General features: G+C 43.7%; 3 protein-coding genes across 4 annotated transcripts; all 3 read right to left on the reverse strand.

Annotated features, from left to right (window-relative positions):
- Positions 1–154: 154 nt before the first annotated feature.
- On the reverse strand, positions 155–6,809 carry cfap251 (cilia and flagella associated protein 251). The gene is made up of 20 exons (XM_047016780.1): positions 6,224–6,809; positions 5,937–6,077; positions 5,647–5,756; positions 5,435–5,543; positions 5,269–5,349; positions 5,064–5,141; positions 4,925–4,969; positions 4,605–4,807; positions 4,297–4,485; positions 3,743–3,993; positions 3,353–3,504; positions 2,854–3,027; positions 2,399–2,577; positions 2,173–2,287; positions 1,882–2,045; positions 1,523–1,613; positions 1,289–1,432; positions 892–1,123; positions 684–785; positions 155–556 (listed from the first exon to the last, which is right to left on the reverse strand). The coding sequence occupies exons 1-20, from the start codon at positions 6,473–6,475 to the stop codon at positions 411–413; spliced, it is 2,958 nt and encodes a 985-aa protein (XP_046872736.1). The 5' UTR covers positions 6,476–6,809; the 3' UTR covers positions 155–410.
- Positions 6,810–7,670: 861 nt separating this feature from the next.
- psmd9 (proteasome 26S subunit, non-ATPase 9) lies at positions 7,671–9,927 on the reverse strand. Its single transcript, XM_047016779.1, has 6 exons — positions 9,757–9,927; positions 8,876–8,975; positions 8,560–8,753; positions 8,163–8,264; positions 7,996–8,084; positions 7,671–7,889 (listed from the first exon to the last, which is right to left on the reverse strand). Exons 1-6 carry the CDS (start codon positions 9,880–9,882, stop codon positions 7,862–7,864), a joined length of 639 nt encoding a protein of 212 aa, XP_046872735.1. The 5' UTR covers positions 9,883–9,927; the 3' UTR covers positions 7,671–7,861.
- A 293-nt stretch (positions 9,928–10,220) lies between these two features.
- Positions 10,221–14,364, reverse strand: LOC124464895 (rab5 GDP/GTP exchange factor-like). Of its 2 annotated transcripts, none has more exons than XM_047016802.1 (9): positions 14,199–14,364; positions 13,467–13,651; positions 13,247–13,377; positions 12,942–13,093; positions 12,743–12,812; positions 12,425–12,560; positions 12,027–12,121; positions 11,478–11,734; positions 10,221–11,367 (listed from the first exon to the last, which is right to left on the reverse strand). In XM_047016802.1, the coding sequence occupies exons 2-9, from the start codon at positions 13,628–13,630 to the stop codon at positions 10,930–10,932; spliced, it is 1,443 nt and encodes a 480-aa protein (XP_046872758.1). In that variant the 5' UTR covers positions 13,631–13,651; positions 14,199–14,364; the 3' UTR covers positions 10,221–10,929. The 2 variants fall into 2 exon arrangements, with proteins under 2 accessions (XP_046872758.1, XP_046872759.1); XM_047016803.1 differs by lacking the exon at positions 14,199–14,364 and adding an exon at positions 13,871–14,173.
- Positions 14,365–14,457: the final 93 nt, after the last annotated feature.

Consider the following 14,457-nt stretch of genomic DNA (forward strand, 5'->3'; position numbering starts at 1 on the left):
AACTCAAGAATGATTGGCTGCAGCCACAGCACCACCCTCTGCTGAAAATAACTATCCTGAAATTGTTAGCTAAAGCACAAAGCAGAACTGAATGACTCCTGCAGACTTTATAAATGATAGTCGTTTACGCTCAAAGCATGTCACATACACGATACAGATCTATATTGTTTATTTCAATATTTGAGGGTAAAGACGCTGTAACAAACTGTGTTGTACTGTATTCACCGTAACAAGGGGCAGTTATTCATAACACATCACTTTAGTTAATTATTTATTATTCTTCAGTAAACATTTTGCCTTGTTAGTTCCTTAATTTATTTGGTCACACTTTTATTAAAGCAATATAGCATCTCTGTTGAATGATTCAAAGATATGGACACAAACTAAAGAAACCTTACTTGAAGCCCATTCTATAAAACCTCAGACCCTGACAAAATGTTCTCTTGAGATGCAGGAAGTTCATCTCTAATAGATAGGGGGAATCCGAGGATATCTATTGACAATGTTTTCATGGATATCTCTTCTGGGATCTCGCGCTCCAGTGTGTGTTCTGAATCTGTCGGCATGCAAACCAACATACATGATAGGCAGTTTCTCATCATTACATTTGACACAATACATTTAAAATTGAATACAAATTTTAATGTTCAGTAAATCATCACGTTCAGCGGAGGAACACTCACCCTCACACTCCAAAGTTCCCGTCTCTGATCTCCCTCCTTCAGGATTGAGACCCACCAGCGTGCTGAAACACCCAACAAGCTCCTCCTCCGTCATGTGTTCCCCTGACACGAGGAGAGATATCTGACGTATCACTACTGCGTTTTTAATAATGTAACACCAGTTACAGACACCCATCACACTCACATACAGAACAGTTATTAAACACACCCCTGGCTTGAAGAACCTCCAACAGCTCGTCCCGGTTGATTGTCGGTTCCCCGTCCGTCGCGTACGGGGAACTTAGAATATCAAATGCACCTTGAAGCTCCTCTTTGGAGATCCCAAACGCTGGCCGATGGTTGACGTAGAGCTTGATGAACTCCTCTAGGTCTATGTCAGTCACATATTTACCAGTCTCAGCATACCGGCTGAACTTTACCTCGTTCTGCATGTCCTCCAGCTGGAGAAAGAGTCGGTAAGATGTTAGTTTAAGAATTTAGCTCTGAATTTAACCCCAAAAAAACATAAGTCATTTAGTCAGCTATAAACATATTGAGTTGCCGAGCTAAAGAGGAATGCTAAAAAGGGTCAAAGACGGATTTGTTTCTAGTTTCAACACATGTACCTCTTGCTCCGTGGGGAAGAAGCCTAAAGCCCTCATGACAAAGGACACCTCAGCTAAGGGGATCCGGGCTGAAACCTGTCTTGTTTCCATTGAATCAATGCCTTGGTTACGCAGCTGACAGTAATAAAAGAAATCCTCCATTTCCTGGAGAGGAAAACACACAAAAAAAACAATCAGAATGTGAAGATGCATATTATCCACCGTCGGATTTGCAGTCATCCTCGCTGTACGTACGTGAAAGAGCGCACCATCTCTCCCTCCCTCCAGGAGACTGTAGAAGGGCGTCAGGTCTTTCCCCCCCAGGGCTGCAGCAGCCTCCAAAGCCCTGAAGAAGACAAGGATTCAGAAGCTGCTCCGCAGTGCAAACAACAGTCTCCTAGTCAGACTTGACACTACTGAGTTACTGGGTGTCAGATGGCTGAGTGGTTAGAGAGACGGGCTATTAATCAGAAGGTTGTTGGTTCGATTCCTGGCCGTGCCAAATGACGTTGTGTCCTTGGTCAAGGCACTTGAGAATGTCCCTGTACTTACTGTAAGTCACTCTGGATTAGAGCATCTGCTAAATGTACTAATGTACTGAGTGGAGTCCCTACGTAAGGCTGATTTCCCAGGACAGCACGGAGCAGTCAGACCCCCCAGCAGTGAAAACGAATCGTCCGTCGTGGGAGCAGGCCAGAGCAGACGCTCCTGTTGGGTGGCAGAGCACAGCAGAGGACTTGTGGGGGTTCCCATCAAGAGGCAGGATCTGGACACCCACCTTTTAGAAAAAACAGAACAACACCGATTCTGAATGTTTCAGATTCTGTTCTTTTTCTGTTGTTGTTGTTGTTGTTGGCTACGGGTTAAAGCCTGGACTTGAAAGGTTTGGTATTTCAGTCTCCAACCTTGTCTTTGGTGATGTAAGCCATGTGACGAACTTTAGAATCGTGATCCTTAGAGATGGGAAGAACCAGCATCTTCTCTACAGGAGACCCGTATCTAGGACCAAGAAGTGTCTTTCTGGAACAGAAAACCAACAGGGTGAACAGTCACAAATGAGCAGTTTTTCCCCCCCCAGTGGGACTCGAGCGATACGACACGTCCAAGCACCAAGCCATCACGATCCCTGACCTGCACATCTTGGTTGTGCTGTTGAAAAGCTTCATCTTGTAGAGGTCTGAGGCGGTGAGGAGGAAGTTCTCTGTGGTCAGTGGAGGGTACCAGGTCATGCAGGTAGGCACGGCGCTCTGCTCGATGCGCTCAGAGCTCAGGATCGACAGCTCCTCATCATTTTCCAAGTCGTACTCCACCTAGGGCGGGGGTCAGATGGTTGAGTGGTTATGGAATCGGGCTGATAATCAGAAGGTTGACGATTCCCGGCCGTGCAAATTTATATTGTGTCCTTGGGCAAGGCACTTCACCCTACTTGCCTCGAGGAAATGTCCCTGTACTTACTGTAAGTCTTTCTGGTTGAGAGCGTCTGCTAAATGACTAAATGCAAATGTAAATGTGAGAGAGAATGACACCAATACCGCTGCATGAGTAACCCAGAAACTCCTTTTGATCTGACCGTGTGGGAGGCTCACCAGTCTGTGATCCATGCCCAGGGAAAGCAGCCTAGGCTGGGTGCTGTCCAGGTACTCCCCAAAGAGGAGATCCTTAATGGGCTTGTAGTGGGAGTGGTGCCTCCCTATGTACTTCCAGCGCTGCAAGCTCTCGTCGATATTCGAGCGGAACACCATCACTGCCTTGCCTGCATCCTGAGAGTGGGAGAAGTGGGGGAAGAAAGATTATAGACGAGTGAATCTCTTTCAATAGCTTGAATAAACAGAGAGAAATAAGCCATTATACTATTCATTACATTTACATTGTATTCGTTTATCTCAAGCTTTTATCAGAGACATACAAAAAAAAATACTTTTAGAAAATACTGCAGCAAATAATGGATTTGAAGGGCATCGTTTAAACGGTATTTTGGTGGTCAGTCAAGGAACGGGCTGTATATTGCCAGGCACAGAGCAACATACAGCAGAGCTTAACTACAGTGCAACAATAACATGTCTAACCCCTGTTTGGTTTGCTCACCGCTGTGGCCAAGTAGAGGGAATCTGTAGAGAAAGTGATGTGAGTGATACAGTCTTGGCTGTATTTCAAACGGTCCTCTTCTTCACTTTGCAGAGTGCACACATCCAGCACATGGACAGCACCATTAGCAAAGCCAACAGCCAAGTAAAATCCTGTCAGAAAACAACACCACGTAATCTTTCTTTTTAATTAGTGACGGACACAGTTGTTCAAGTAAACAGCTTGGAAATATATTCAACATTTGGGTTACATTTTTCTTAGTTTTAGTTTTACTAACTCTAAACCTTTGTCTAATCCTTTTTTTGATAGCACCAGTATCAATACATAACAACAAAAAACGATCGTTATAAGTTATGGTAAGCATACTGGTACTTTTCCATGCAAGCTAACCTTGAGGGTCAAAGGTCATGACCTGTATCTGCTTCTCTTCCTCGAAGACCCTGCTGCATCGGGCCATCTTCTGTTCGTAGTCCCACACTTTGAGGACGCCGCCGTGGCTCCCCATTGCCAGGATCGGTATCTTAGGATGACACGCCAAAGCATACAGTGGCTTGCAATGCTCTTGTATCAGCGTTTGAGACTCTGCGCTGTTTGCATTCACATGTACCACCGTCGAGCTGATGGTGGACAGAACAAAGTTCCTACAGGTGAGAGAGGAGGTGCAGGGTTAGCGAGGGGAAGAGGATTAAAAGGAGTCAGATGGCTGAGCGGTGAGGGAGTCGGGCTGGTAATCAGAAAGTTGCTGGATCGATTCCCCGCCGTGCCAAATGTCCTTGGGAAAAGCACTTCACCCTACTTGCCTCGGGGGCAATGTCCCTGTACTTACTATAAGTCGCTCTTGATAAGAGCGTCTACTAAATGTAAATGTAAAAGATCTGTTTGAACTATGATTTATACAGGGGCTGGGGTAAACATACAGTACTGATACAACAACAATCTCTCACCGGACGACAAAGGGCTTGGCCTCCATTGTGCAGTCTTCCTGATATCCCTGGCTGCAGATGGGAGAAGGCTCCCTGGAGAAGGAGATGGATTTGATGGGGTCCAGTTTGAATTCACTGTACCAGCTTAAGAGTTTGAAGTTCTCATCATAGAATTTCACATGGCCCAGAAAGTCTCCTGTCACAATGAAGCTAAAGGAATAAAAGACACATAGCACAAAATCTCTATGAATAAGCATCTGTACACAAACGGTAGATAGAGACACCGCATTGATGAGGGGGCAGGACTTGCCCAGGGAATGGGAATTCACCTGTCAGTCAGAGTGAGCACCGTGATGCCAGCTTCCTGGAGAGGGAACAGTTTGATGGGTTTCCTGATGAGGGCTCTGCTGGTAGAAGAAGCTTGGACCATGTCCCACAGAACCAGGTTGCCAATCAAGGTGGCTGACAAAGCCTGAAGCCCTTTCCAGTGGAACACAGACTGGCTTAGCTCACCCACAACCTTGTTGAACGTCTTTGGGGTGGGAAGTCGAATCTCAAATGATTATGTGAAGTAAACGGGCATTAAAGCAGAAGGTTGAAAGCTCATTGACATTATTGGAGTGGAGTTTTACGGCATCTATATCCTTACCCTGTCCTGTAGCTTGGGGGCTACATAACTTAAGATCTCATTGTTCTAGAAGAAGAAGAAGAAGAAAAGTTGTGACCAAACAGATAAGACTGTACTGTATTTATTGACAAAGATATACAGATTGAACTATGCAATTTACCCTGGTGTAAAATAGGACTTGGCTCTCACTGTTGCTTAGCAGCTCTGTGCTGTCATTTGGGTTGAAAAGAATATGATTCTGAGGAGATATTGAAAGCAGTTCATGTAACGGCTGTTAATGCGTGTCATTCATTGATCAAATCTCCTTTAATAACATATGTAACAGTATGTGAAGCGAAGGCGGTTTTGCCCATTTTCGAAGTTACCTGAACTCCGTGCTCTGGTTCGAGTTCAGAGACGCACAATGGATCCTCCGTCTCATTGGTCCAGTCCCAAACGCAGACTCGCTGCGGAGAGAATAAAAAAACGACTCAGACTAATTGATCTAGTGTTGAGTGGCCACCTGTCGTGGCCCATAACTGAATATCTTACCTGAACCGCTCCAGCCCCAACAGTCACCAAGTGTTTTGAATCTTTCGACAGCGCCAACGTTGCGACACCCCCTTCAGGGTGACAGTCAAACAATGTACGCACAGGTATCCTAGGATTGAGTGGAATATTTAATTTTTTCTTGCGCTGTCAGCTTCATAATAACTCACAACGCTCTAATCCTTTGTAATCACGCCTAATAAATACAAGTCTACCCAGAATAGGAGTCCCATACGATCACCAGACTTTCCTTTCCTTGGTCTGCGGTCACAAGCCAGCGTCTGTCTTCGCTTACACACAAACACGAAATGGGGCTTCGGTGACCCTTTGGAGAGAGATAAAAAATGTTTGCCCCTGTGTAATACGAATCAAAACTATTGGTTGTAACAACGCTGGATAAACTTTGTACACCTAGTATTGTTTTATACACTTCGGTAGCTGGTGAAACTTTTGTAGTGAATATCTGGATGTTTCCAAAACACAGAGTTTTGTTACTGTAGCCTACCTGGAGGAGATGCTGGGAGTTTGAGGTGTGATCATACATAACTGCAACATTGGCTCCCCCATACAAGATCACTAGTTGGTCCTGATCCTGAAGACTGAAGACAGGAAGGGCATGGCTCATCCCAAACACCCAGTCCAGAGTCTGTAAATATACAGAATTTACAACGATTTGTCTCTTGTTCCCCTTTCAACAAAATAGATTTTTTGTGTGTACTTTTTCGATTTGGAAACTGGGTACAACAGAAGACATAGTCATTACGTTTTTGATAAGTTTGATGATGTATTTACCAATGCGTGTGTTTTAACACTGGAGGACTTCTGCTTCGGTATTAATGTCCTACAGTTGGAAGTGTACACTTGAGATATTGATGAATCTCCAGTCGTTATAGACCGGTCATCTGTGCCATGTTCTTCATTCACACTTGTGTCATCTGAACTTTCCCTCTCCTCTTCGTGGCCAAGGTCATTTCCATCATCGCTTTCCGTCTCATTAGCGCCTTGCTGCATCTCCCGTGGGCTCTCGGTTCCAGCTTTCGACATTTTTCACCGCACACTGCACTTACAGATCAGTAGGAAATTGATGGTTCCAGACTCCGGACCCACTTTATGTAGAAGAAATTAGTATGGTCTACAAGAAAAGCAGAGTTGCACTACTAGTGCCACTACTCAGTAGTAAGCTAACTAGGGGAAGCTAGCTACCGCTAACTACAGTACTACTATCAGTAGACTAGCTGACCAGCACTGCAACAAGTGAAATGTTCTATTTCCGTCCACTGAAAAAAATATCAGTGCGATTAAGAAAGCTGCGAAAGTAACCAGCTAGCAATTTGAGATACACATGCATGAAATTAAGACCGAATTCAGAAACTGAGTTTCCTGTTGCCTAGATACCATGATCGAGGGAGGGGCGAGCTATCCTCTGCGTTTCACACTTGTTCCCTTGACAGGTGTTGCACCGAAAGCTGTGACCCATCAGAAACTGTGACAGCAGAGGGCGCTGCTGCACTTCGTCTGCCCGTGCGTGGTAGACAATGGAGGGCAAAGAACATCGTCTCTACGCGAACGGCGTAAACATAAATATGTTACATCCATCCGACGTCGTGCTAATAAAACCAAGTCAACACTTTAATATTGTCGTGCTTTTTTATGGCCTGCCTGGAGACACAGATCTCATCCATACAGAATCTAAATCGGCTCATTAGCCAGTCATTATCATGGGCCAGTAAGTCATTATGGTCCCTGAATATTCTTTCTCTCCTGATTCGGCCATTGAGTTAGGGGCAGCAGTGCCAGCAGTTCCATCATGCAGACTGCCCCATACTGCATGGGCGTCCCCGCAGTATTTCAGTGATTATAGGCCTAATTTGGAAAAAAGCGTAGTAGTTAGGCCTAAACACACGTTTCTTCATACGTGTTTTGTTATTCAAGTTTGGACTGATAAGAGGACAGTGTAGTGATTGCGCGGGAGCTCAGTATTAAATAAATATATTTAGTTATACACCTGGGAAGCACCTGGGCAGCACCAGGGCTGGGAAACACCTGGGAAGCATCTCAAAAATTATTCTCAAAAATTCATTAAAATAATTCTTTAAAATAATTCAGCTTTCAGTGCAACACCAGTTTTATAATTCAAGATCACAAAGTTATTTTTGTATTAAACCTTTTATTTTTGGCAAATGTGTTGTGACTTCAATATAATGCTAATGGTGAAATTAAGAGCACACCACTACCAACATCAACTTCATACTGTGTTTATTTTTTTTATCAGTGAAAACAACTCTTAACAAATATGTAATATTTAGCAATGCGTCTAAGAAACCCAACTGAAATTTGCAAATTGCTTGTATAGAGGCTATGTTATATAAACAATTCCATGAAAGTGTTATCCACCTAGTGATAAAGTGACATGATCGTGCTGGTCAATCTTCATCTCTGGATGGGTACTATGTTGCATCTGTTGGAAAACGGGATGCAGGTGTTAACGCGTGCTAAACCACAGCATGTAAAATCAATACAGTAGTCCATAAGAAAACCATGAGTGTTAGCATAGTACCACGTACCCCAGTAGGCCCCTGCCTGACCAATGCTGTGGGGTGAGGCTTATCTGAGTTCGCTGTCCATTTCTAATCACTGCAACACGTAATGGTTTCTGCAAAACAAGTAAGCTCATGTCAGAACTGTCAGACCCTCCTCAAAATTAAAAATTAAGTCTCAAAAGGCACCATACCCCTTCACTGTGCTGTACCACAGAGGCAATATTCTGGAGGTTCTGGAAATTTCCCGTGTTAACGGAGCCAAACTCAATGATTTCATCACCGAGACTCAGGCCCTTCAGAAGAAAAGAACACACAGCGTCACTTTGACAGGCTAAAGCCGAATGATCGACCATAACATGAGCCGTTACAGGTCACACATTTACATTTAGTCGTTTAGCAGACGCTCTTATCCAGAGCGACTTACAGTAAGTACAGGGGACATTCCCCCCGAGGCAAGTAGGGTGAAGTGCCTTGCCCAAGGACACAACATAATTTGGCACGGCCGGGAATCGAACCAGCAACCTTCAGATTACTAGCCCGACTCCCTCACCGCTCAGCCACCTGACTTCCTACACGATAAAGACTCACAGCTCGACAGGCAGGCGAGCCTTGCGTGACAGCATCCACGCGGGCGAAGGGAGGGGGCAGAGAGACTTCTTGCTCCATGACCTCAGGGTCGGCCTCCGCCTCGTCCTGCTTGCGCTTGGCCTTCTCTCGAGAGTGCAGCTTGTGCAGCGCCTCTTCAATCTCCACCATAATGGCCTTGTGGTCATTTTGCAGACCTGTCACACAAGCATACAGTGGAGAGGGCCGGAAGTGAGTTAGATACGTCCCCCAGGCAGAATGGAACCATTGGTAGCGGTTATTAAGCATTTTACAAAATCCTGCAATACAGCATTCTTACAAGAAATACTGTGACGTGCGGTTCTGATCTGGTACACATTGACATCTGCGCGTGGGAATCCCTCCTCATCAACCAGAGGGCCCTCCGTGCCAACACCTTGCTGTCAATAGACGTAAAATGCTTTGTTAACACATTTCCCATGATACTCGTTGAAGTGGCGGATCTAAGGGGTGGCAAGGGGTGGCAGCTGCCACCCCATTTATTTTTATTTTTTATGCATTTAGCAGACGCTTTTATCCAAAGCGACTTCCAAGAGAAGGCTTTACAAAAGTGCATAGGTCTCTGATCATGACAACGAGATAGCCCCAAACATTGTGGGTAGCCAAAACCTGAAGCATACATTGTGAAAAAACCATAAGAGCATGTAGTGAAACAAGTTACAATTAAACAACATGAACCTCAATCTTCCCATGGATAAATATTATTTGTACATTACAGAACATTTCAGTAAATAATATTAATGTTACTGTTTAATTAAAACTACAATGTTCTAGCCTAATCATTTACCATAGGGAGTACTGTACCCCCTAATTTGGGTTTGATTCGCCTCCAGGAGGCCACCCAACAACTTCCTTCTGCCACCCCATTTCCACCCCGAATGAAAATCTCTAGATCCGCCCCTGACTCAATGATCTATGAAGCTCTAAATCCGTCCTCGCTGTCCTCCACTATTGCTAGCCTATCTGTGAAAAAGACCTACGGAATTAGATTTAGAACTAGAGCTAAATATATTGACATAGGCACTTACTGATATTTAGATACTAGCTAATGTTAAAGCTTAACATGGTCTAGTTCATATTACTAGCCTAGCTAGCTATTAGCTAGTTCTCAACCAAGCTTGTTTCATATGACCAAATCATGACGGAAAAATAACATCTTACATCTTCCAAAACGTCGTAGTAGGCTTTAATTTGCTCTTCAATTTCGTCTTTCTTTTTAACAAGAGTTTGAACATCTTCTACTGTTATTGTAGAATGTCCCATGTTGTTTTCCTCTGTCATCTTCATAGCTTCTGAAGCCAATGAAAACAACTACGAATGCCAGAATGGGCCAATAGTAGTTTGCTACACCGCGGTGTAAAATGGGCGAATGAGGGATTTAAATCGGAAGTGCTAGAATGTAAAGCACACTGTTGTCGAACTGCTGATTCTCAACGACGCAGCTGTTTTGAATTTTTATCTGCTCTCCAACGGCCACATTGGCAATTGCCTGTTCTCATTCACGTAATCAATTTATCTTCCATTATACACTGAGCAAACACAAAATAATACAACATGCAGTTTCTACAAACGGGCAATCTTTTTCAACACTTGAAAACATGTCAGTCACACACTTTATCGTTGATAGTTTTGTAATACTTTTATTACCACATGGAACAGAAAGGTCACAGTTGTGTTTGTGTCTTTTCAACCGAGATTAAGTGGTACAAAGTAACAGGTAGCATTAAGCACAAAATCCTCTCCACCTTTGGTCCTCCACTTGCATCAGAGATAAAATGTACATGGTTTTATTCACATTATTCTATTATAATTTATTACCACACTCGAAGGCACTTAATTATTTAGCTTATACAAGTCATTAGAGCAAGAAATATTTATTCAAATATTTGCAGCTACTCAAATGCCTTAATTTTCTTCAAAAATATTGCTTAACAATTAACTTGAATATTTAACATCATAAAATATCCTTCAAGTTAAAATTTCCTTCAATAAGACAATATAAATGTGTTGCATGTATTGAGACAATCTATGTGCAAACATTCAATGTAAATAACATTTCTAAACCTGAACAAGCTCAAGTATATGTGTAAACAGTTTAGCAGCTCTGTGCGACCTGTGAAACCCAATCAGAGGCTGCAGAATATCCCAACAAGAGTACTGAGGATTTAGTCTAGGGTTTGTTTCTAATGTGCAAACTTGGCATTGAGGAATGTTGCCATGCTTCAGAAAACATCTGTGCTGCTATTTAGTACCTTGACGGCATTCGCTTGCCACTTTTTATTCCTGAAAAACACCTTCCATCGACCTGGAGGGCTTCAGGACCAGGATGAATGATTAACAGTCCGTATCTGTCGTTGAACTGTGCTTCTTAGTTTCTGGAACCGCGAGCTTGAGCACATACAGGCCTTCGCCATCCTCCTTCCCTGCTTCCGGCTGGGCCGAGACAAGCTCGCTCTGTTTCATCTCCAACTGGGCTGTGATTTCTTTGTGAGCCAGAGAAGCCTGGCTTGTTGCTGCATCCACCTGCTCCTCAACAGACTGCACCCACTGCTGTAGCTGTTCCCTGAGAGCGTCCACTCCCTGGGTCACCCTTTCCTGCCGGCCCCTCAGATCCTCCAGTTGGTCCTGCGTCTCTCGGGAGACCCGGCGCCTCTCGCTGGCTCCCAGGAACACCGAGGACGCGCGGCGATCCTGCATGTACCCCTCGAACTCCGCTGGACTGAGATTGAGTGCTGGTCCGTCCAACTTCTCAATGAAGGCCACGGCACAAGACTACAGTAAAGGAAAAGGGAGATTAAGCAATACTTAATGCCTACCGCACAGATAACGATAAACCGATTTTATCTGGGACTGTAAATGAATGTTTTTATTAATTAATTTACCAAATTGGTGAAGTAGTAACCACTCTCGCCTGCCATCAAGCTGTGAGGCAGCCCGAAGCGGATGACGTACTGCATGTTGGAGTGAAGTCGGGGCGGGTTAGCCTTCAGCACCACGTAGATCAGACCCGACAGAAAGTCGTCAGCATTGGCCGGCTCGCTGTTGGAGCTGGAGAGAGCCTGGAAGATGTTCTGGCTGCACTTGGACACGCACAACAACTTGTCCTGCGGCGCTCGCTTGGCATCCATCTCAATTATGGCTGGTGGTGGTGGTGGTGGTGACATTTCAAGTATAAAATAAAAATAAAAGAAATCAACACACAATTAAAAGGTTGGTTCTAACACAAAGTACTTTCCATGTACTTATATGTTATGTTATGCCAGGTGCTTGCGTTGTCTTGTCTTAATAATTTCAGTGCCCAGTCTAACCTTGTGTTGTTCTGTGCATCTGACAAATAAAAGACTTGAACTTGAACAAAGCCTGAACGAGGAAATAGAAAGACAAAGAATGTTGTTACCTCAGTAAGAGGTGAGGTTTGTGATGTCAGTTACCTGTTATGGCAGGCAGGAAAGGATCTCTGGTAATCTCAGCTTTGTGATCAGGAAATGGCACCCTCAACATCTGGGGGGTTATCCAGTTGAAGGACCTGCCAGAGGTTCCATTTTAAACGATATTTAAACATTACTTTTTTTCAGCCTTTATAAGTGTTGAAGTGAAAATGCTTGAATAAATCATGAAATGAAAATATTAAAACAACAGTGTTCAACATTGCACTTTCATACTGACAAATAAAGATTAAAAAAATTATATTGAGACAATATGAATGTATCTAAATGTATGTATGTTAATCTTGGATGTCTAAAACTTTTATAGTGCTGTAGAAACCAACAGGCCCACTTAAATTACATTTTGGTATTTATAATCTAATAAAAGAATACATGAATATTACCGTATTCTTCTCTGGAGCGCCAAATCTTTCTGTTCGTCGTCACAGCTGTCATGGCAGAAGACCCATTTGTGAAGGCGGGTCATGATGAGCTTCTCTATGTGTTCCATCATCTGAGAGACCTGAGTCTCAGAAAGACCTGCCAAGATATGTCATAAACAAAAAGTTCTAATCCGGTCTAATACAGTGTCAATAAAGTTACATCTGCATTCATTTAAATGTCGCAAGAATTCACTTCACAATCAGTCTGTCCCGGCTCTCTCTTGGAAGTCGCTTTGGATAAAAGCGTCTGCTAAATGCATAAATGTAAGTCATACTCACTGTGGAAATACTCAGTGATGCTCTGGTAAAAATCTTGCACAAGGTCAGACTGCTTCTGCACAGGTAGTTCCTGAAAGAGACATTTGAGGGACTGAGAGGCTAAACAGAAGGGAGTAAACAACACGATCTCTCCATACGTAAACCACTGCTTTAGAGGACGTGGAAGTCTCAGGGGCTAATAAACCGTGAAAGTGATTACATGGTAAGCCTCGACAGTGTTGAGGAAGGCTGTACAACGAGACTGCAGGCCCTGGGAGGTGGGTTTCCGAAGCAGCTTCAGAAAGGTGGTGAAGTCCCCAGGCTCCAGGCTCCGGAAGTCTTTCAAGGCTGCAGCCTGGCACTCGGAGGACTCTGGAAGAAAAAGACAGACAGGAACCCATTTAAAAACGTTTGAGTTTCACTGACTGCAGTGCGATGATGGACTGCGTGAAGAAGCGTAAGACATCTGTTGTCATTGTTTGCCGTAGGGAGTCATAATGAACAAGGCCACGTGCACTACACTACCTTGGGGCTTTGAAGGGGATTGCCCGCCCCAGAAGAGCCTCCGCATTGTGTTAACTCGACGGCCCTTCTCGATGCTCTTCTTCTCCTCAAACTTTGAGAAGGTAAGAGAAGATCCTCGGTCGCTGTCGGGGCTGCAAAAGTGGAGGAAGATGAAAAATCTGTCAAATGAACAGGTTTAGTACCTTGTAAGACTTGATGATACAATAAAAGGACTTCAAACCTTTGTCCACTGTCATGTTTTTTTGTTTCTTCTGTTCGGTTCTGTGCTCTCCAGCATTTAGAGCAAAACCCTTGCCATGCAGGATTTCCATAGTAACCACAGGCATCCTTGCAGAGTAGTTCCGCTTGAGTGACTCGGATTCCTCGCTGCTTATCCCCCATCATAGCTGATCTGTCACTCACCACCTGTTGACAAAACAAACACATAAGCAAAAAAACTATCAGAACTCATACCAAAAAAAATTCGTGACGCCATGTGCTACATTAATTAAGACTAATTTTTGTTGACGTAGAGGTTACTCTTGTGACCATGGCATGATAAAAGCTAAACCCCTCCAGGCCTTCCTTGTTACAATACTGGACGACGAGCGCGTTATAAACTAATAAACTGTATCAATAACTTACAAAATACAAAAGACGACCAACTCCCGAAGGCGCACCCAGCTAGCTAGCTCTACAAAGCTGAGTTAGGCTACGTAACACTAGCTAGTAAGATAAAACCTTTTAAAGTCTCTTAACTTGTAGGCAAAGTGACCCTAACCAACTAGCTTGCTTGCTAACTACCACTGTTTGTAGCCTAGCTAACGCCACGGCATCTGAACTACTGTGTCAGCACAAGCCAAACGACGAACATGAATATCCATACATTCAAACATATTTTAGCCACTGTAATGTACATGTAAATAAACCACGTCCCGTCCAGTACTTGTTAATATAGCAAAATTTGCTTGACCTGGACTATGTTTTCAACCGTCTGCGTTGCTCAGCTGTTCCTTGAATCGGTCGATGACACCGGAAAAAGTTCCAACGCGGAGATTACAGAGTTTACGTTTGAACATGCACGAAGTTATTGACAGTGTCAATGGGTGGTTTTAATCATGCTTTTAATCCTTTGTACAGCAGTATGGAGGCAGATCAGTGACAATGTTTTGAATTGTAAAAGCCAATTAATGAAATGTAAAAAACACCATATTTGTTTGTTTTGAATTCCC

Source organism: Hypomesus transpacificus, unplaced genomic scaffold, assembly GCF_021917145.1.
Source record: "Hypomesus transpacificus isolate Combined female unplaced genomic scaffold, fHypTra1 scaffold_42, whole genome shotgun sequence".
NCBI classification, from domain to species: domain Eukaryota; kingdom Metazoa; phylum Chordata; class Actinopteri; order Osmeriformes; family Osmeridae; genus Hypomesus; species Hypomesus transpacificus.